This window comes from Vombatus ursinus, unplaced genomic scaffold (assembly GCF_900497805.2).
Source record: "Vombatus ursinus unplaced genomic scaffold, bare-nosed wombat genome assembly UNPS02014798.1, whole genome shotgun sequence".
NCBI lineage: Eukaryota > Metazoa > Chordata > Mammalia > Diprotodontia > Vombatidae > Vombatus > Vombatus ursinus.
The window spans coordinates 78381539-78404375 of record NW_020954576.1 but is presented as its reverse complement, the minus strand read 5'-3'; the positions used below and the strand labels follow the sequence as shown (position 1 = coordinate 78404375).

At 37.0% G+C, this 22837-nt stretch overlaps 1 protein-coding gene across 2 annotated transcripts in view; it reads right to left on the bottom strand.

Moving 5' to 3' along the window:
- The window catches only part of LOC114049604 (serine/threonine-protein kinase MRCK alpha), a 410500-nt gene that overhangs the window by 243299 nt on the left and 144364 nt on the right, over window positions 1-22837 (bottom strand). For both annotated transcript variants that reach the window (XM_027870863.1, XM_027870864.1), the window contains exons 3-4: window positions 20948-21031; window positions 2462-2557 (exon numbers count right to left, since the gene is read on the bottom strand). In XM_027870863.1, the coding sequence (XP_027726664.1) occupies window positions 2462-2557; window positions 20948-21031 (180 nt within the window). The remainder of the gene's footprint in view (window positions 1-2461; window positions 2558-20947; window positions 21032-22837) is intronic.

Below are 22837 nucleotides of genomic sequence, written 5' to 3'. Positions count from 1 at the left end.
CGGTAATTTATATTTTTCAAGGGACTCCTCTATTTTTTTTGTGTTCTCAGTTTTGTTAGCTTATAACTGCTGAACAAGTTCTTATAAATCTATTTGTTTCTTTGGCTTGTGTTGTGATTTCATCTTGTCTGGTTTTTTTCGTTCATTTGATTTTCTGCTCCCTTATTCGTAATCATATTGGCAAAGGTTTACGAATTTTGTTAGTCTTTTCAAAGAATCAGCTTTTAGTTTTATTTCTGATTTATATAGATTCTCTGGCTTCCAGTTTATTTATTCCTCTTCTATTTTTTTAATATCTTTAACATCTAATTTGGTGCTTATTTGGTGTATGTTTATTTATTAGCTTTCAATTTTTAAATGCATACTAATTCTATTAATCCTCTACTAAATTTTTAAATTAAATTTTTTTCAAGCAGTAAAAATTCAACTTCTTGTCCTCTCAATGAGAGACAGAGAGAGAGAGAGAGAGAGAGAGAGGAAGAGAGAGAGAGACAAAGGGAAGGAGGGAGAGAGAGAGAAGAAGACACTTTTAGCTCTAGTTCCTTGAGTAGTGTGCCCAACTTTTCCAGTTATTTATCTTTCTGTTATATTTGTCTGAAGCTAAGGAAGAGACACTGAACTGTTCTTGCATTATTATATTACTATGTCTTCTTGAAATTCAGTTAATATTCCTTTATGAATTACATACTAAGGCATTTGAACAATTTAAGTTTAATATTAATGGTGGTCTGTTTTCTATGGCTCCTTTCAGCATAATGCAGTTTCTTTGTTTATCTATTTTTATGTTGTGGATTTTTATCTTTGCTATATCTGATAGCATAATTGTAACTCTTATATTTTAGGCTCATATGATATACAGTAAATTTTGTTCTAGCTCTTCATTTTTACTCTATTTTTTTGTTTACAAGTTGTGTTTCTTGTAAGCAAAAGATCATAGCATTTTTTTTCTTGTCAATTATCACTTTTTTCACTTTATAGGATCATTTAATTCATTTACATTTAAAATTATAAAAGTAAAACAGTATCTTCCCCCAGTTATCTCTCTAATAGGTTTTTCCTTGAAATTAGGTACTTTTTTTTGGTTTCTTTTCCTCTGTAGAGACAGTACACTTTGCCATTTTTTTTATTTGTGCACAATTCACTTTAATGCAGTCCTATTCTTGCTTGTTTCACTTACTAGGTTTTTTTTTCTCATTTTGTGCATCTTTTTCTAAAAAAAATTTCTTTTCTTCATTCAATGGCAGAATAAGTGAGATGTCAAAAAACACATTTAAAACAATGGGAAAGAAAGGAAGAAATCCTGTTTCAGTGATGAGAGTGGGTCCCACTAAAGAATGCTCCCAATGGGAGAAAAATATTCTATAAGGCAGATAGAGACCTTCCAATACGCAAATTCTGCAGGAATTTGGGGTGCCTACAGAAACCATTAATCTTGAATGCAACTGTAAACCAGAAATATGGGAGGTCACGGACCCTGAAAGGAGTTTTCATGGGAAATTTTGGAAGAAGGGGAGATTGAGGAAGCAGAGATAATGGGGAAGGTAAAGAGTTGTTAAAAACTGTATAATCAAGGACAAAGGAAAATTCCTACCATGATGCAATATTTCTATCTTTTTTACCATTTGAAGAAACTGGCATTTCTAATAGTGAGGGACAACAGAAAAAGGGAGCTGAGGGCAATATCTTCAAGAAAATAATAGAGAAATTATTTAGAAGACAGAACTTAAAATGGGTACCTAAGATGCTCTAATTTCATGAGGAATACAGAAACTAAAGGGAAAATGTATAAATATAAGGGCCAAGAATCACAGAACAGACAGAAGAATCTATCTAAAACAAAAAGAAAAATATAAGAAGGGAAATAAAAGAATGAGATAAAAAAATCCTTCTTAGGAAAAAGGTACAGAAAATGAAAAACTTTAAAACATACAAAACAAGGTGAAGAGAAAGAAAGGAAAGAGTATTTTACTTGTCTACTTAACTGAGAAAAAAGGAGGGAAAGAACTAGAAAACTAGAAGAAAGGAAAAAGGAATTAATAAGTAAAGCAAAACTCCAAAATCAGGGAAGGAAGTGACAAAATAGGTATGAGGAATATGAGGGTGAAAGAGAGCCAATGCGACTAAAGTTGCCTTCAAGTAGATTAAGCAAAAATAACTTAAGATACAAAAGTGCTGTTTTTAACAAAACAAGAGGTGGGAAAAATCTTAATTTAGGTATTTCACCCAATTACTAGACTTGGACCCAAAACATTACCACAGAGAGATTAAGTGAATTACTCAAGATCACACAGGTAGTAAATGGCAGACATGGGATTTGAACCAATATTTTCCAATCTCTAAGTGCAATATTTTATCACTATACCACACTAACTTAAATACATAAGCTTAATCCTTCCAAAAGAACAACTTATTAAGCAAGGATGAATATTGCTAATACTATGTGCATAAGTATGATACTTACTAAGTAATTGTCATCCTGGAAGGCATAGTGCAAAGTTGTAATCCACTTGTTGTCTCCATTCACTAATACATCCCTTTCTTCTCGAAAACATGCTGTCTAAAAAGAAAAAATTTCAGTAATTATCATATACTGAAAAAAAAATATTATTGACACATTCGTTCTTTCAAAAAAAAAAAAAGGATTATAGTTATGTCCCATTAGTTTTTAAAGCCCACTCATATGTGACATTTACTCCTTGGGACTACAAAATCAGAATACTATTTTTTCTGTTTATAATAGCTTACACAACAGTGGAACAAACAATATACTGTTAAAAGTAAATATATTTTGCACACTGAAATATCTTAGTACGGTATAAGTAATCATTGCTATACCATCTCCACTCAAAATTCAATGCATACCTTTCTTTTACATTCACGTCTTCCCATAAGTGTTCCTCAGAAAATCTATCATTATTTCAGAGCCCTTTCTTTAGGACTTTTAAAATTCCATCCCAGGTTCTTATTCAATTACCAGCTCCTTTCCTTATACATTTACTTGATGATATTTTACAGATTACTTCTTTCATAGAAGTCATCACTGATAATATGCAGCAGTTTACTTGTACCTACTGTGTGTCTCTCCATTACTTTTTAGGTCAACCATAAATATGGATTTTCAGAGATCCTGGCAATCAGAGAATTTCAGCCATAACTGAAAGAATACTAGTGTGGAAAAGATCAGGCTTCCATTTCTAGAAACCACTCAGATCAATGAAAACACTGCATAACTTTACAAATAAAATCTAGTCCACATTTCTTCATCTATTCAATTGGGGTCATTTTCATCTATGGTGTCAGTCTAAGACACGTTGTATTGAGGATTAAATACTCATCCAATTGCAATGTCTAAGCAAAAGGTCATGCACTTGATTTTTTTTTTTGCCTTGTGAATTATAGGTTGATGGGCCACAGTAAGGGAGCCCTTTAGTATTATGGGGCTTGATGTAATCAGTATAATATTATCCACCAACAGTTGCATCTAGAGGATCTTATAATCTAAAGGGAAACCTTCCATTTGAACTGCACCAAGGGTAGTATTTGTTACAGTAGTGAAATACTAAGTTAAATACTTAAATATTCAATATTTAAATATTCAATATTTAAAATATTACTTAAAATGTGACTCCTCAAAAATTTATGATTATATAATTGCTTAACAGTTATCTCTATAGTCTAGACATGACAAAAGTACTTTCCTTTGGTATCTTTCTTATCTCAATGTCTTTCTTAACTATCCTTAACTTTTTTCAAATCCAAATATGTGTTTTCCATTCTCACTACTTTCATCTTACTCTATCTTCACACACTTACTCACTTATTTTACGCAGTTCTAACAAATAAAGCACATTTCTTTCTCTACAGCCCTGCTCATAATTCATAGTGATAGAGAGAAGAACTAGACCTGGAACTGCTATGGACAACTTCCCAGATGAGTAAACTCCCTCTATATAGTGCCTTCTCTGCAACTGATCATCTTAGAAAGTCACCTAGGGCATTGAAATGTTAAATGACTTGTCCAGGGTCATAGAGGCAGGATCTGAACCGGTCTTCCTCAATATGAAGTAAGATGTTTGTGCCCTAAGCTATGCTATTTCTCATAATTCATATTTTATCTAAAGCCTTCCTGGCTTACTGCTCTAATAACTTTAATTGTACCTTTTTTTCCTCTCGATCATACTATATTCTATTTTAGTTTTAATAATTCATTGACAAAATTAGAAATTTCTTTGTTCTTTATAAACTTTAATATTAATCAAACATATACTTATATAACTGTGCCCTCAAAATACTGTGGCCAAATGGCCCAGCAGAAGCCAATGTTGTAGGAAGGTGTGACCTCCCCCTCCCTTTCTCTAGCCCACCTATTCAGATTCCAGAGAGTGGCCTGAAGACACAGAAGGAGCAAGCCCCAGGAAGCCCTTTCCTTACTCCCCATGACCAAAGTTCCATTAAGCATTGTGCTCCCTTCCCTAACTACATAATGGCACTCTTGTTATCCACAGTCCTTATAAATCAGAGATCACATACACCCATCAGAAACAGGGCCATTAACAACACCTGAATGAGAGGCAGGGACCCAGTCCAAACAATTCTTCAAGTAAGATACCAAACCACCAGCCTTTATAATATGCTCTGTAAAGTCCACCAGGCCTTGCCATCTGCCGTGCCGATCTACCCTCCAGACCTGCTGTTGTATTCTAAGGCTTCTAGGACTTGAGGAATACAACTTGAGAATATTACAAAACATACATGAACTGATGCAAAGTAACCAGAACAATGAAAACAATGTATATAATCAATACAACAATATGAATGGGAAAGAACATGAACAGCAAAAAATAAAAATAAAAATGGGATTGAATAGTGTGTACCTACAACAAAACTAGTCTCAAAGAAGACATAACTATATGAATTTCTTGCTCTTTAATGGAGAAATGTGGGATTACAGGTATAGAATGCTGCAGATGCTACTGTTAGAGTTTGTTGAAATGTTGTTAGTTTTGCTGCACTGCTTTTTAAAAAAAATCTAATGGCACACCTTTCAGAATGGGAGTGGGGTGGGGTGGAGAGGAATCTATTTGGATATGAGGTGATACAAATAGAAAAGCTGTCAAAAAAGTTCAAATAAAATGCATATCACACTGAAATTTTAGAAAAGGAAATGGACCAAAAGTAAACCATGATATCCAAACCTGACCAAAAAGGGGGGTGACAAAGCATGAGAATCACTGCTCTTGAACATGAATGTAAAAATTATAGCTTAAGGATGATTCAAGTTGATAGAGTCGTAATGGAACTCTATAAAAGCCAGCTAAGACATAAGGAGAGGGCATGTTATAGTTCAAAGAATAATAATACTGTGGTCGAAACTGTGTGACCTTGTACAAATGAAGGTACCATCATCCTTTTGGTGCCTCAGATTAATAATCTTGGCTTTATCCTTTACTCCTCACTTTCTTTGACCCTAAATATCAAATAAGTTGCTGAACTTTGCCTTTTCTACCTTCACATCTCCAGTATGTGACCTGTTTTCCCCTCTCACACAACTATCACATTTGCTCAGGCCCTCATCACTTTGTGCCTAGATTATTTCAACAGCTTCTTAATTGGTCTCCATGCCTTAAGTCTCACTGCCAAAGTGATTTTTCTTAACTTCAGATTTGACCATCTGACTCCCTTACTCAATCAACTCAGATGGCTTCCCAAGGTCTGCCAGAATAAAATATAAACTTGTGTTTACCTTTTAAAGCCCTGTAGAACTTAGACCCAATCTAACCTTTGAAGCCTCACTAGACATTCCTTCCTCTCCCTTAGTCTGAGATTCAGTCAAATAAACCTCTCTATTCTTCATTCAAAATACTCCATCTCCCATCTCAGCACTTTTTCAAAGCCTGTCCTATATGACTGAAATACAATCCTTCTTTACCTTGGCCTCACAGAGTCCCTCTCATCTTTTAAGATAAAAATCAGCCACCACATTCTAAACAAAGTCTTTCCTGATCTTCCCAAGCGCTGGTGTTTTTCCCTCTCAAATTATCCTTTATCTAACTATTTTATACCAATTTAATCTGCATTAACTTTTTTCCATCAGTTTGAGTACACAGCAGATAAATAATAAAATAATAAATCAAGCCTTGATTTGCTTTCCAAAGTGTGAATGTGCACAGACAATTTAACAATCAGCTCTCCAGTTGTAGCTGATTCCAGCATACCTCTGTTAAAAGTTCACTTCACAACATAACAAGTGTTTGGGGGTGAGTCAAGATGGCACAGTGAGAAGAAGCATTTTTGCCTAGCTCACCCAATACACTTACTCTACAACAATTCCAATGAAAGACCAAGCCAAATTCTGATAAGGAAAGCCAAGAAGAAGTCACAGTGAGTCATTTTTCCATTCCAGGGCAGTTTGAGGAGACAGAGAAGTCTGAGGATACAAGGACTAGGGCTGGCCGACAGTGTGGCATGGTTAGAACAAGCAGCATTCCTGGCCCCAGGGATGAAAAGAAAAACGAAATAGAGCACGATGGCAGAAAGCACCAGGTTAGAAAGAAATCCTAGGAGATCCCTAACTAGTGCTGGGTGCAGGAACTGGTGTCATCTGGTGGCTCTGTTGCCCATGACCTAGTTCTAAGTCACAAATCCACAACAAAAAGAGCAGTCTCAAGTGTAGGCCCATATTAGCTAAGAAAAAAGTGTGGAAAACATAGCTATATAGCTCTGAGTCCAAGAACAGGACAGCCTTTGGTCTAACATCTAATCCTGCAATGGAATAATTAGGGCAGGAGTCCCAGAACAAAGGGGAGCCAGCAGTTCAATCATTCTAAACCTGCAGAGCCTCCCAATGGACTGCATGACTGAATCCAGCAACAGTCTATTGAAATTCAATGACAGACAAGTTAACAGACCCACACCTGGTCAAAAATTTATCAGAGCTCATGGGACAGCTAGGTGGCATAGTAGACAGAGCTCCAGCCTTGGAGTCAGGAAGGGCCTGAGTTCAAATGCGGCCTCAGATATTTGACACTTACTAGCTGTGTGACCTCACTGCCTCACCAAAAAGCAAAAAAGAATTTCTAGAGCTCAGACTAGAAAGGCACTGAACAGATCTCTCACACCAGATCACACTACTCTTGGAACACTGAAAACTTGCAGGCCCCCAGACTGAACTGTGAAAACAGCAGAAGGAAAAAATGAAGGCCAGAAGCTCAGGAAAGATATCCCTATCCCTAGCTTCCCAGAAGTGCTCAGAGCCCAGCATGATGGCCAGGATAAAGAAGTAGAAAGGAAGAATGAGGGAAAAGGAAAAAAAGAAGCCCACCATAAAGAAGTTCCATGGCCATGCTGATAGAAAAGTTCAAGACGCAAACAAAGGAGAAGAGAATGACTTGAAAAAATCTACAAGCAAAGCCACCAAAAAAAAAAAAAAGTAAATTGGACACATGCCAAAAAGAATTTCTAAAAGAGATTTTTAAAAAATTTAAAACCAAATGAAGGGGGTAGAGTCAAGACGGCAGAGTAAAAAGTAGTATTTCCGCATGGCTAACTCAGCATAACTGATTTAAAACAATTCACAAAGCATACCAGACTGAATTCTGAACGGGAAAGTGATTTTTGAAAAGTCAAAGCAAGTTGTTTTTGTTTGTTTGCCCAGTCAAAGGCTGCTTAGGAAGACAGAGAGGTTTGCTGATACTTGGAACCAGGGCTGGTCAGAAGCACAGCATGTGGGCAAAATCAAGGAGCATTCCCATTCTCAATGACAGAAAAAAGACCAAGACAAGGTCCCAGGGCAGAAAACAATGGAGTCGAAAGAGATCCCAAGAGATCTCTGAGCTAGCCCTAGGCACAAGAATAAGTGGCATTTCACAATTCTGTCATATTGCCCAGATACCAGGGAAAAGGAGCATTTGTGAGGGAGCATGGGTCCACTCTAGCAGAGTAGAAGGAACAGGTTTGAGAAACTCTAAGACAAGGAGCAAAGCAGTAGGGACTGTTTAGCTTTTAATCAAGTGTCTAAGCCTGCAGTGGAATAACCAAGGCAAGAAGTTTCAGACCAAAAGGGAAACAGCAGTTCAGCCACTCTGAATGTACACCGACTTAGAGGACTAACAGTGGCTAGGTCTAGCAGCAGGCAGCTTAAACTCAAACACAAACAAATGGACACAAACGTGAGTCAGAAACTTGTTGAGTTCAGACCTGGAGGACATGAACAGTCCGATCCCTGGATTACACCAATTTCAGAGCACTGAAAACTTGCCACTCCCCAAACTGAGGTGTGAAAGTAGCAGAAAGACAAAAAAGGACAAAAGCTCAAGCCAGATATCACCCTAGAAGTGTGTAGAGTCCAGAACCAACATAAAGTCCAAAGCCATAAGGTATGCTGGAAGAATGAGCAAAAACAAAACAAAACCACAAACCTATAAGCAAAGCTACAAAGAAAAATGCAGCTTGGACACAAGTCCAACAAGAATACTTTGAAGCATTAGTGTTTAAGATTTTGAAAAGCAAATGAGAGCTCTGTAAGAATGATATGGGGAAAAGAGAATTAATAGCTTAGTAAAAGAGTTACAAAAATTTATGGAAGAACATAACTCCTTGCAATAAAAATTGGCTAAATGAAAACTAATGACTCTGTGCAAACAAATAATAAAACAAAAGAAGAAAATGTAAAATATCTCATAGGAAAAACAAATGACATGGAAAACAGATCAAAAGGAGATAATCTAAGAATCATCAGACTACCTGAAAGTCATGAAAGAGAGCTTAACACATTATATTTCAAACAAATCATAAAAGAAAACTGCCTAGATCTCTTAGAATCAGAGGGCAAAGTGGAAAGTGAAAGTATCCACTGAGTCATCTCCTGAAAGAAATGCCAAAATGTAAACACTGAGGGATATTACAGTCAGAATCCAGAGCTACCACATCAAAGGAGTCAGAAAAAAAGAATTCAAGTACTACGGAGGAGAAGTCAGAAGCATACACGGATTTAGCAGCAACTACGAAAAAGAAACATAGAGCGAGGAATACGACATTCCAAAAGGAAAAGAATCTAGGCTTACAATCAAAAATTACTCATCTAGCAACAGTGAGTAGAATACCACAGGGAGAAGAAATGGATCTTAAAAAATAAAACAGAAAACTTCCACGGGGCAGAGCCAAGATAGAGGAGTGAAAGCAGTGACTTGCTTGAGTTCTCCCCCAAACTCCTCCAAATACCTGTAAAAAATGGCTCTAAATAAATTCGAGAGCAGCAGAACCCACAAAAAGACAGAGTGAAACAAATTTCCAGCCCAAGACAACCTGGATAGTTGAATGGAAACGTCTGTTGCACCAGGCTGGGAGAGGAGCGCAATTCCACGTGGGCCTCGCGAGAAAAGACCAGGCCTCAGCGAACCTGGAGCAGGCCTAAGGCGACTGAATCACTAGTAGTTGTGGCAGTTTCCAAACTTCTCAACCCACAAACACCAAAGACAATTTAGAAGGTCAGCAGGAAAGGTTTGTTGGACCTGGGAGAGAAAGGAGCTCAGTCCAGCCCCAGTCCTGGAGCAGCCCCAGGGCACTGAATACCAGTATATACCAGGGCAGTGGAGCTCTCAGCCCACAGACTGAGGGGGAATCGAGTGGCTGATCAGAGGGGGATTGCAAGGATCTCTTTGCTGGCACTGAGGCAGGATTCTCTTGCTTTGCCTGTGCTTAGATCTGGGTCTCAGTTCTGGGTGGCAGTCCTGAAACAAGGAGGTACCCTGACGTGGTAGAGCTTGTAGTGGCAGTAAAGAGGGAATCCTCCTCACAGTTCCAAGGCAGAAAAGAGTGCTTGTGGTCACTCACTGACCAGAGCACAGGCCAGAAAAGGAGTAAACACCTCACCCTTGATCTTACCACGTGGGAAGAACTGAAAATTTACAAGTCCCTAGAAGTATCTCTGAAAACAGCTGCACAAAACCCCTCAAGCTTGGGACATTCACCACAGTGGAAGCAGACCTCTACCTTAACAAACAGTTTAAAACTCAAGTAACTGGCTGGAAACATAAACAAACTGTGCAAAAAAAGTCAGACTGTAGAATCTTTCTTTGGTGACAAAGAAGAGCAAAATATACAACCAGAAGAAGACAACAAAGTCAAAGCTCCTACATCCAAAGCCTCCAAGAAAAATATCAATCAGTCTCAGGACATGGAAGAGCTCAAAAAGGATTCTGAGAAGCAAGTAAGAGAAGTAGAGGAAAAACCGGGAAGAGAAATGAGAGTGATGCAAGAAAATCATGAAAAACAAGTCAACAACTTGCTAAAGGAGACCCAAAAAAATAATGAAGAAAATAACACCTTAAAAAATAGCCTAACCCAAATGGCAGAAGAGGTCCAAAAAGCCAATGAGGAGAAGAATGCCTTAAAAAGCAGAACTGGCCAGATGGAAAAGGAAGTCCGAAAGGTCACTGAAGAAAATACTTCCTTAAAAATTAGAATGGAGCAACTAGAAGCTAGTGACTTTATGAGAAATCAAGACAATGTAAAACAAAACCAAAAGAATGAAAAAATAGAAGACAATGTGAAATATCTCATGGGAAAAACAACTGACCTGGAAAATAGATCCAGGAGAGAGAATTTAAAAATTATTGGACTATCTGAAAGCCATGATCAAAAGAAGAGCCTGGACATCATCTTTCAAGAAATTATCAAGGAAAACTGCCCTGATATTCTAGAACCAGGGGACAAAATAGAAATTGAAAGAATCACTGATCACCTCCTGAAAGAGATCCCCAAAAGAAAACTCCTAGGAATATTGTAGCCAAATTCCAGAGTTCCCAGGTCAAGGAGAAAATATTGCAAGCAGCCAGAAAGAAACAATTCAAGTATTATGGAAACACAATCAGGATAACACAGGATTTAGCAGCTTCTACATTAAAGGGCTGCAGGGTTTAGAATATGATATTCCAGAGGGCAAAGGAGATAGGATTACAGTCAAGAATCACCTACCCAGCAAAACTGAATATAATCCTTCAGGGGAAAAAATGAACATTCAGTGAAACAGAGGACTTTCAAGTATTCTTGATGAAAAGTCCAGAGCTGAATAGAAAATCTGACTTTCAAATACAAGACTCAAGAGAAGCATGAAGAGGTAAACAGCAAAGAGAAATCATAAGGGACTTATTAAGGTTGAACTGTTTACATTCCTACATGGAAAGATGATGTTTGTAACTCATGAGACCTTTGTCAGTATTAGGGTAGTCAGAGGGGGAAAAAATTATATGTATAGACAGATAGATAGATGGATAGATAGAAGGCACAGTGTGAGTTGAAGATGAGGGGTGATATCTAAAAAATAAAATTAAGGGGTGAGAGAATTATACTGGGAGAAGGAGAAAGGGAAAGGTAGAATGGGATAAATTATCTCACATAAAACAGACAAGAAAAGGCTTTTACAGTGGAGGGGAAATGGGGGAAGGTGAGAAGGAATGAGTGAATCTTACTCTCATCAGATTTGGCTTAAGGAGGGAATACCATACACACTCAAATGGGTATGGAAAGCTGTCTTACCCTACAGGAAAATAGTGGGGAAGGGGACAAGAGAGCAGGGGCATGATAAAGGGGCGGACAGATTGAGGGAGGAGATAATGAGAAGCAAACACTTCTGAGGAGGGACAGGGTCAAAAGAGAGCATAGAACAAACAGGGGGCGGGACAGGATGAAGAGAAATATACTTAGTTTTCCACAACATGACTACTATGGAAGTGTTTTACATCACTACACATGTATAACCTATATCGAGTTGCTTGCCTTCTCAATGAGGGTGGGTGAGAAGGGAGAAAAGGTGAAAATTTGGAACCTAAAGTTTCAAAAACAAATGTTAAAAATTGTTTTCACATGCAACTGGGAAATAACATATACAGGCAATGGGGTATAGAAATCTATCCTGCCGTACAAGAAAATAGAAGGGGAAGGGGATAAGAGAAGGTAGGGGGAGATAGAAGAGAGGGCAGATCAGCGGACGGTGTATTCAGAATGCCCGCCATCTTAGGGTGGAGGGAGGGACGAGATAGGGAGAAAATTTGGAACTCAAAATCTTATGGAAGTGAATGTTGAAAACTAAAAATAAATTAATATATTTCCCAAAAAATAAATAATTAATTGAAAAAAGACCACAGCTGATTAGAAAATGATTTTCATATACAAGACTCAAGAGAAGCACGAAAACGTAAAAATGAAAGAGAAATCATAAGGGATTTATTAAACGTGAACTTTTTATATTCCTACATGGAAAGATGATATGTGTAACTCATAGGACCTTTCTCAGTATTAGGTAGTTGGAGGGGCAGCTAGCTGGCACAGTGGATAGAGGTCTGACCTTGGAGTCAGAAGGACCTGAGTTCAAATCTGGCCTCAGACACTTTTCACTTAATAGCTGTGTGACCCTGGGCAAGTCACTTAACCCCAACTGCCTCGAAAGAAAGAAAGAAAGAAAGAAAGAAAGAGAGAAAGAGAGAAAGAGAGAAAGAGAGAAAGAGAGAAAGAAAGAAAGAAAGAAAGAAAGAAAGAAAGAAAGAAAGAAAGAAAGAAAGAAAGAAAGAAAGAAAGAAAGAAAGAAAGAAAGAAAGAAAGAAAGAAAGAAAGAAAGAAAAGGAAAGAAAAGTATTAGGTAGTTAGAGGGGCTACAGGGTGAGTTGAATATGAAGGGATGATATCTAAAAAATAAAATTAAGAGTTGAGATAGGATTGTACTAGGAGAAGGAGAAAGGGAGTAGAATGGGGTAAATTATCTCACATAAAAGAGGGAAGAAAAAGCTTTTACCATGGAGGGGAAGAAGGGGGCGGGGAGAGGGAATAAATGAATCTTACTCTCGTCGGATTTGGCTTAAGTAGGGAACAACATACACATTCAATTGGTTATGGAAATCTATCTTACTCTACAGGAAAATAGGGGGGAAGGGGACAAGAGAGCAGGAGGATGATAGAGGGGAGGACAGATTGGAAGAGGGGGTAATCAGAAACAAACACTTTTGAGGAGGGACAGGGTCAAAGGAGAGAATAGAATAAATGAGGGGTGGGACAGGATGAAGGGAAATATAGTTAGTTTCTCACAACATGGCTACTATGGAAGTGTTTTGCATGACTACACATGTATACCCTGTATCAAGTTACTTTCCTTCTCAATGAGGGTGGTGGGAAGGGAGGAAGGGAGAGAATTTGGAACCCAAAGTTTTAAAAACAAAAGTTAAGAATTGTTTTTACATACAACTGGGAAATAAGATATACAGGTAATGGGTATAGAAATCTATCCTGCTCTATAGGAAAATAGAAGAGGGGGAGGGAATAAGAGAAGGGCGGAGGAGGTGATAGAAGAGAGGGCAGATCAGGGGAAGGCATATTCAGAATGTAGACTGTCTTGGGATAGGGGGAGGGGAGAGATGGAGAGAAAATCTGGAACTCAAAATTTTGTGGAAGTGAATGTTGAAAACTAAAAATAATTATTTAAAAAAAAAAAACAAAACAGAAAACTTCCAAGCATTCTTGATGAAAAAGATCAGAGTTGGGATGAAAATCTGACATACATACAAAGGAATCAAGAGAAGTATAAAAAGGTAAACATGAGCAAGAAATCATAAGGGATTAAACAAGGTTAAACTGTTTACAATCTTATAAGAGGAACTGATAAATGTCACCCCTTAGAACTTTATCATCACCAAAGATCCTATTAGACAGAGAGGCTGGGTGTGATTGTATTATGTTTGGAGGATCTCAAAAGAAGAATGAAAGGTTGGGGGTAAAGAATGCACTGAAAGAGGGGGAAAGGGAGAAAAGAATATAAATAATTATCTCATTTAAATGGGTGTACAAAGAGTTTAAACAATACATGGGGGACAGTATGCAACATTGAACCTCACTCTCAAGCAGTTTAGCTTAAAAGAGGGAAGAATACACATACTCAATTCTTGGGCCTACCCTCTGGCAATTATGTGCTATTTATCTTGTATATAGTTATAATATGCTTTGTATCTCTTTGTTTGCATGTTGTTTCCCCCATTAGATTGTAAATTCCTTGAGTAGGGACTGTCTTTTGCTTCCTTTTGTACCCCCAGTACTTAGTAGACTGCCTAGAACATAGAAGGTGCTTAATAAAAGTTTATTGATTGATTTATAAATAATTTACACTGCAATTTAAAATGTTTTTATAAGAAGCAAAACTAAAATGCGCTTACAGATGGCAGCATGATACAGTGGAAAAATGAGTGACTTTGGAGTCAAAGGACTTGGATTCAAATATTAAGTTCTACAATGAAATCTACAAGATCAACTATGTGACCTTGAACAAGTCACTTAACTTTTGGGGGCCTTTGTTTCTGCATGTGCAAAATGAGATGGTTAGACTGAATGTTAAGGTCCTTTCTATATCTAAATTTATAGTCCTATAAATCAATGACAAAAAACTGCTCCATTTCTACAATCAGATTCTCTGTGATTCCTCCTTCAGCCTTTGACCTGCATTTCTCATTCCTGAAAGTGTTCTTCATTAAAATCATTACTTTCATTTGTTCAGTCCCTTTCTACTCTTCTTAGTCCATCATCCATGTTGTAGCTTCAGTTTCTCTCCTTTCAAAGTCTTGAACATATGTAGATCAGCTATATTACCTGATTACTCTCCTACACTATGGAATCCATCATCCACTAACTTCATTTCCACCTGCAGTTCTTGAGCAATAGAAAACATCATCTGCTTGGGAACTACGTGGCAAAGATTGCTGGAAGAAATGACAAAACCTCAATGACTGGATTCACATTTATAAACTTGTGTTACATAACCATATTTGGTCCCTCAAGGCTGCAATGAAATTCTTTTATTCTTTTCTTATTGATTCTCTACCACATTTCCCACAGTAGCTGCTGCATTTCTCCCAAACTCCTCTCTTTCCAACTATTAAAATTGCTCTCTAAGCAGGAAACTTCACTTATTTTACTGAGAAAACTAAGGTCATTCAAAAAACATTCCCTCCTTCCCCCTCCACCACAACGAACAGTTCATCAATGTCTCTATCATTTTTCCCTTTAGCCTTAGACTTCAAGGCTGAAACACCCTCATCCTTACCAAACTCATCCACTCACCCACATCCTTAACCACAACTCCCCTGCTGCCTACTTCTAGGGACAATGATTCATCAGTCCTCTTAAATCAGTGCATCTGCACTTTCTTCTTCTTTACCTACACACATACTCATATTTCCTCAGAAAAAGAAAATGTAGGAGACAGAGCCAAGTTTGCAGAAAAATAGGAAGAGGTACACCCTAGCTTACCCTTGCTCCACTTGACAACTCCAAAAAAACAATCTTTGAAAAAAAAAAAAAGCACTAGAACAAATCCCTATAGTAAAATCCAAGAAAAGTTACAGTGGCTTATCTTTCCAACCAAGGTCAACACAGGGAGACATTCTGAGAGGTCTCTAAACACTGGAAGCAAGGTCTGGGCAGGAGTAGCTGAGTGGAGCATTCCCGTGCAGGGAGAGTCCATACATCAGGGCAAGATGAGGTCCCAGATCCATACTAGCGCATGAAACAGGAACAGGTTGACAACTATTAGCCTTATCACTCACTACCCAATTCTGGGTCAGTGATCTTGGGCTGACTGAGAAGAGGACTTGTGCCCAGAAGTAGAGTTCCTGGGGAGGCAGTAGTCACTAGTCATAGATGGTGTGTCTGGTGGAGGATCAAGTACAGAAGCAATGATGTTGCCGGAACCTTAATAGCAAAGCAGGGTCCCAATTCTTGCTTCTAGCCCAGGCTGAAACCTAAAGGGGAATAACCAGGGCAGAAATCCCAGACCAGACAGGAGCCAGAGTTTAGTCACTCTGAAGCAGCAGAGCTTCCCAGATGGCTGACAAGGGCTGAGTCCAACAGCAATCTATTGTGTCACAGACCCAAACCCAGGTCAAGAATTCAGAGCAAGGGGATAGTAATCACACTTTGCCTTGGATTCAACAACTTTGAAAGTACTGAAAGTTCCAGTCTGAGCTGTCACTGTGGTCCTGGAATAATCCGACATTCCTTACCCCAAGAAAGAAAAAGCTAGACCAAACCAGCCCTTCCATCCAGGAGTACACAGAGCTCTCAGTCTTAACCCTGGATCAAGTCAAGAAGCAGGCTGGAAGAATGAGGAAACAAAAGAAGAATCCTACCATTAAAAATCTAGAGAAAAGAGAGAATAAAAAATTGGAAGGGGGAGGGATATGTTAAGGGAGGAGTTTGTCCTAAGCAAAACAAACACTAAGGATACACAAAAAATATTCATAGCTCTTTTTGTGGAGGTAAAGAATGGAAATTTGAGGGCGTAACCTTCAACTGGAGAACTGCTAAACAAATTACATAATATAAATGTGATGGAAAACTATTGCATTATAAGAAATGATGAAGGGGATAGTTTCAGAGAAATCAAGGAAGACTTGTATGAACTGAAACAGAAAGAAAATGAACAGCAACCAGAAAATAATTTATACAATAACAACATTATAAAAGACAAACAATTTTGAAAGACTTAGGAAATTTGATCAATGTGTGACAACTATGATTCCAAATGTTACTACTTTCCACCATTTCAAAAAACGCATCACCTCCTTTTAGAGTAAGAATGAGCTGTGTGTGTTATGTGTGTGTACATAGCATCTAACACCACATTTCACTTCATAATGAAAATGGACATATGGTCTAAATATAAAAGATCACAATACAAATAAACTACAAAAGATTAAGATCAGATACCTTTCATGGATTTGCCTATTAGGAACAACTGAGAACATTTAAGATCTACACAAAAGATAGAGGAAATCAAAATAATCAGTCAATAAGCATTTATTAAGTGCCTACTATGTATCAGGCACTGGTTAAATCCTGGGGATACAAAGAAAGGCAAAAGATAGTCCCTGCTTTCATATATGCAAACTACATATAGATATATAATAAATTATAGATAACGAATACAAGGTAAGCAGTATTATTAAGGGGGATCAGGTAAGGCATCTTGTAGATGGTGGGATTTTATTAAGAACTTGAAGGAAGCCATGGAGATGGAAATGAGGAAAAAGAGCATTCCAAGCATTAGGGACAGCCAACAAAAATTCCTGGTCAGGATATTGAATATCTTATGCAAGAAACAGCAAGGGGATCCAGCATCACTGGACTAAAGAGCATGCTGGGTTTTGGGAGAGGTAAGAAGATTGGAAAGGGAGGAAGAGGCCAGATTATGAAGAATTTTGAAAACCAAATCAAGGATTTTATATTTGATCCTAGAGGTAAAAGGAAGCCACTAAGAGTTCACTGAGTGGGAGCAGTGGGGTGACAAAGTCAGACATGTACTTTAGAAGATCCCTTTGACAACAGAGAGGAGGATGGGCTGGAATGGGGAAAAACTTGTAACAGGGAGTCCAGCCAGTAGACTACAATGATAGTCCATACATGAAATGATAATGGCCTGAAATAGAGTGCTGGAAAGAAGAGGGCACATACAAGAAATGCTACGAAGGTAGAATCAAGAAGCTCTGATAATAGATTGGATATGGAGAGTGGGAGAAAGTGAAGAGTTAAGGATGTACTGTAAGATGGTAGCACCCTTGAAAACAAGAGGAAAGAAAGGAAGAGGCTTTAGGAGAAAGAAAATGAGTTAATTTTTGGATGTGTTAAGTTTAAAATGTCTATGGGACATCCAGTTCAAAATTACTAATAGGCAGTTGGATATATGAGTCTAGAGGTAAACAGAGAAGTCAGGACTAAATAAATAGATAAGAGAATCATCAGCATAGAGATGATAACTATTCCAAGACAGCTGAGATAACCAAGGGAAACAATACCGAATGAGAAGAGGAGAAGGGTCAGGAAAGAAACTTGAAGGAATTCCAGTTAGTGGGCATGGCATTAATGAAAATCCAGAAATGGAAACACAGAAGTGATCAGACAGATAGGAGGAGAACCAGGATAGAGTAATGTCCTGAAAACCTAGAAAGAAAAGAGCATCAAAAAGGGGATGACTGCCAGTGTCAAAGGCTGCAGTGAGATCCAGGATGACAAGTGAGAAAATGACAAATGAGAAAATTAGATTTAACAATTAAGAGATCTTTGATTTTGTTCGGAGAGAACAAAGAGAGTGAAAAAATGGGAAGTAGAAGCATGATTGTAGATACCTTTCTTAAGGACTTGAGCCACAAAAAAGAAGAGATATGGGATGGCTAGTAAGGACAAAAAAGTTAAGGGAAAGTCTTCTGAAAATGAATGAAAATTAAGAATGGGTAAGGCAGAGCACGTATACAGTCACTCACACACACACACACACACACACACACACACACAAAGGGAAGAAGTCAGTAGAGAAGAAAAAACAGAAAACTAAAATGATTAAAAAAAAAAAGGCTCCTGATTTGAGGAGATAAAGAGCATGGTTTCTGATATGAAGAACTACCTCACCATCTAAAACCTGAGTAAAGTTTTACTTGGAAAGTAAAAAATGATGGAGTATCATGAATTAGCTTAAAGATAGAACACCAGACTTGAATCAGAAAAATATGCACTGGAATCCCAACTCAGACATTTACTGAATGCATGATCATGGACAAGTCAATTAACCTCTCTCACATCTTTATCTTCCTTATAAATTACATGGAAATAATATAGCACACCTGCCTTCCCGGGCTGTCATAAGAATCAAATAATATAACATGTGGAAAGCGCTTTGCAAAGCTTAAAGTGCAATATACATGTTAAGTATTATGATTAACAATAATCATTAGAATAAATTTTTCATTAATTTTTTTTATTCTGAACTTAACCATCAGAAAAAATGAACATCTCCTTACACACAATAGAACAGAAAAAGATGATTGTACATGATACTGCAGGCCTCTACTGTATACAGTTTTCTATTTAAACATACAGTTTATATAATAAATTTAACATGGAATTTTCAAAAATGCCCAAATAGTCTACTATTCCTTCTGGACTTTTTTTTTTCATTCCCTGCTGTGCATTTTAAAAATGTACTTTTCTTTCTTATTTTTGGGTACTTTATTCCTATTTTCTATCCCTGACTGCACTCCTCCATTGTGGGAGAAGGGGAGATCAAAAATTCAACTCAATTAACATTTATTAAGCACATTCTATATGTCAGACACTGTGCTAAGCACTGGAGATACAAAATGAGGCAAAACACAGTCTCTGCCCTCAAGGAGCTAACAATCTAATTAAAATAGCTATAACAAATATGCACAGACACAAGCAAAATAAATCTCCACACTGGTTATGCCAAAGATTTTATCTCTCATTCTGCATCAGAGTCCATGACCTTTCTGTCAAGAGGCAGATAGCATGCTTTAACATCTTCTTTACACACATGGTTAGTCAACTGGCATTCTTAAATATTTTAAAGTTGTTTTGCTTTACCTTACTGTGGAATAAACTATCTTCTTGGTTCTACTCACTTTTCCCTGTATTATTTCATACCAGTCTTTTAAGGTTTCTCCAAAACCATTCCTTTCATTATTTCTAATATTCCATTACAGTCATAAAACATAATTTCTTATTATTAGTAATAGTAATAACTAACATTTATGTAGCACTTTAAGGTTTGTAAAGCACTTTATAAATATTATCTCATTTTATCCTTACAACCAACCTGGGAGGAAGGTGTTATTATTATCCACATTTTACAACTGAGGAAACTAAGGCAGATGGAGGTTAACTGACTTGCACAGGGTCACAAAGTGATTAAGGATCCAAGGCTGGATTTGAACTCAGGTCTTTCTGACTAGGCCCAGTACCTGACTGCACTGCCTAGCTGCCCAGACTAAACAATGCCTTATTCAGTTATTGTTCCATTGTTGGGCACCTCCTTAACTTCCAGTTACTTGCTATTACAAAAAGAACTGCTCTAAACATTTTTTTTTTAACAAAGTGGTGCTTTCCTCTATCTTTAATCCTTTGGGATTACAGGCCTACCAGTGGTATCTCAGAGGGGATGTAGAGTTTAGCAACTTTGGGAGAACAGTTCCAAAGTGTTTTCCAGAACAATTGGACTAATTCACAGCTCCATCAACAACAGTCCATTAGTATGCCTGTTCTCCTACATTCTCTCCAACAACTGTCATTTTCCCTTTTTCGTCACCTTTACTAGTCTGGTAGGTGTGAGGGAAACTTCAGAGTTGCTCTTATTTGCACTTGTCTTACAGTGGTTTTGTGGTATAGTGGAAGGAAAAAGAAGATCAGGTCTTAATGCTTTAATCTCTCTCATAAAGTAAGAGACTTGATTATCAGCTCAGAGGAAAGGATGCAGGATGAGGGCTGGGGATTATGAGAAATGAATGACTTGTAATAATCAATGCTAGGGGGGCAGCTAGGTGGCACAGTGGATAGAGCACCAGCCCTGGAGTCAGGAGGACTTGAGTTCAAATCCAGTCTCAGACACATAATATTCACTAGCTTTGTGACTCTGGGCAAGTCACTTAACCCCAACTGCCTCATTAAAAATAATAATAATGACAATAATCAATATCAGGAATATAATAGAGAACTGATTAGAAATCAATGAAGGGAATGCCATCTCACACTGACAGGCCAATTGGTAGCAGATAACTTAAACTGTATAGATCTGATCAGGATGGTCTCATGATTTCCTCTAGTAACATCAGGCAGCTAAAAAGAAGAAGTGACTAAATCTGATGGTGAAGTCTACCTATGGATTGTACATCAGCAGATGGGTATGGTATAAGCACAAAACAAAATCAACAAATACAGATGCAAAGGGTCCAGACGTAAAATATAGAGTGCATGACTGCAATGGTAGAACATTTTTAATCTAAATTCTATTGCAAATAAATATTGGTTTTTCCTATTTTATAATCCCCCATCTTTATTTAAAAAATCATCATCTAAAAAAAATTTCTAAGATAATACATAAAGATTCAAATATTTGGAATCTTACCTCTGCTCTTTTCAGCATTTCCCATTTATTCAGTATTTTCATGGCAAATACTTTATCGGCATTTTTTAGTTTTACAACAGCTACCTAGAAAACAAGATAAAAGGACAAACTTTAAAAATATAAAAATACATAATTATGAAGGACTTAACTATTCTCAGCAATATAATGATCCAAGAAATCCCAAAGGACTCATGATTTAAAATGCTATCCGCCTCTAGGGAAAAAACTGATGGCATCTGAATACAGTCCAAAGCATATCATTTTTCACTTTCTTTCTTTTTTGTTCGAACTTTCCTCGACAAAATGACTAATACGTAAATGTTTTACATGATTGTACATGACCAACCTATAGCAGATTGCTTACCATCTCAGGGAGGGGATATGAAAGGGAAGGAAGCATAGAATTTGGAACTCAACTTAAAGAAAAAAAATGTTAAAAATTGTTTTTACATGTAATTGGGAAAAATAAAACTTTTTTTTTAAATAAATGAAAATATGTACTTTGGGCTGTCATTATTTTCCTTACATCTATCTGGAAACAAGTAGAATATCCCTAAGCCTTTAGTCTTGCAGAAGATACAAAGTCTTATATTTCCAACAGTCAGAAGAGTATAGTGCTAGACTATATTACCCACTGGCTAATAAGTAGAAATATTTCTGAGGGGAAAGGCATTGCATTTCAAAAGTAGGCATTAATAAAAGTATCACTTCTAGGTTTCTAGATATTTTGCATTACATCAAATAACTCCTATTACAACCTGGGCTTCAACCAAAATTTACAATATTAAAAAATTAAGTATAAACAAGAAATTCTAACAAATTTAATTAGAAATACCAGCAGCCAAAATAAGTATGTTTAATGAAGATGATATTTTTTCAACTGATTACAAAGTAAACAGAAAAATTCCAATTTTTCATATCCTACAAAAATGGTCAATTTTCAGTTGGCTATCAAACTTAGACTTCTCTTTCAGAATGCTATAATTTAATTAGATATCTCTAACTTATTATGGACTCCAAAAATAACATATTTAAATGGCAAGATTTATACCCATCTCTCCCGCAACACAAATACTCATCAACCTATCCATCTGGAAACAAAATAAATGCAGAATCATTCATACATTTACATTCATATATGAATGAGTAAGAATATAGGGAAGAACACTAGAATTTGAAGACCCAAGTTTGAGTTCAAGCTCTTGAAAGATATAAGCCAAATAAAAACAATTTAACCTACGTAAAAATTATAATATTAACATCTGCACTACATGACTCTTACATGGATCATGAAAGAACTTTGTAAATCTTATAGCCTTAGCACCATTATCATGATCAAGTATTAAGTATTAAGCCTACTTCAACCATCAAGCACGCAATGTGTCCTTGGGTAAATAATTTGTCTTCTCAGGACCTCAATAAAATGAGAAAGTTAAAATAATTACCTCTAAGATCCCTTCTAGGCTCTTAAAGATTCTATCACAGCATATATCATGTGTTTTCTAAGACTTGAGTACATATACTTTCTTCTTTACACATGTACACAGGGTTTCAGAGGACCAGCCTAAGCTAAACCTAGCTACTTCATTAGTAGCCAGGTCATTTGTTGATAGATTATTTGGTGATAACAATACATAAACAAAAATAACAAAATGGAATGGATATCAAGGCTGTGCGGTCACCTTACACTTCTTCATTGATAGCAGGGAGGAAAGGGGAAGAGGTTAGACGGTAATAAGAATGACATAGTAAATTCAATTATTAGGCCATATATAAACTTTAACTTAGTTCTAGGTACAGCCAATGTGAGATATCTTGCCTAATGACTAAAGGGTGGAAATAATAGTAGAAGAACTCAATAAAATCAATCTTGACTCTTATTATATATGA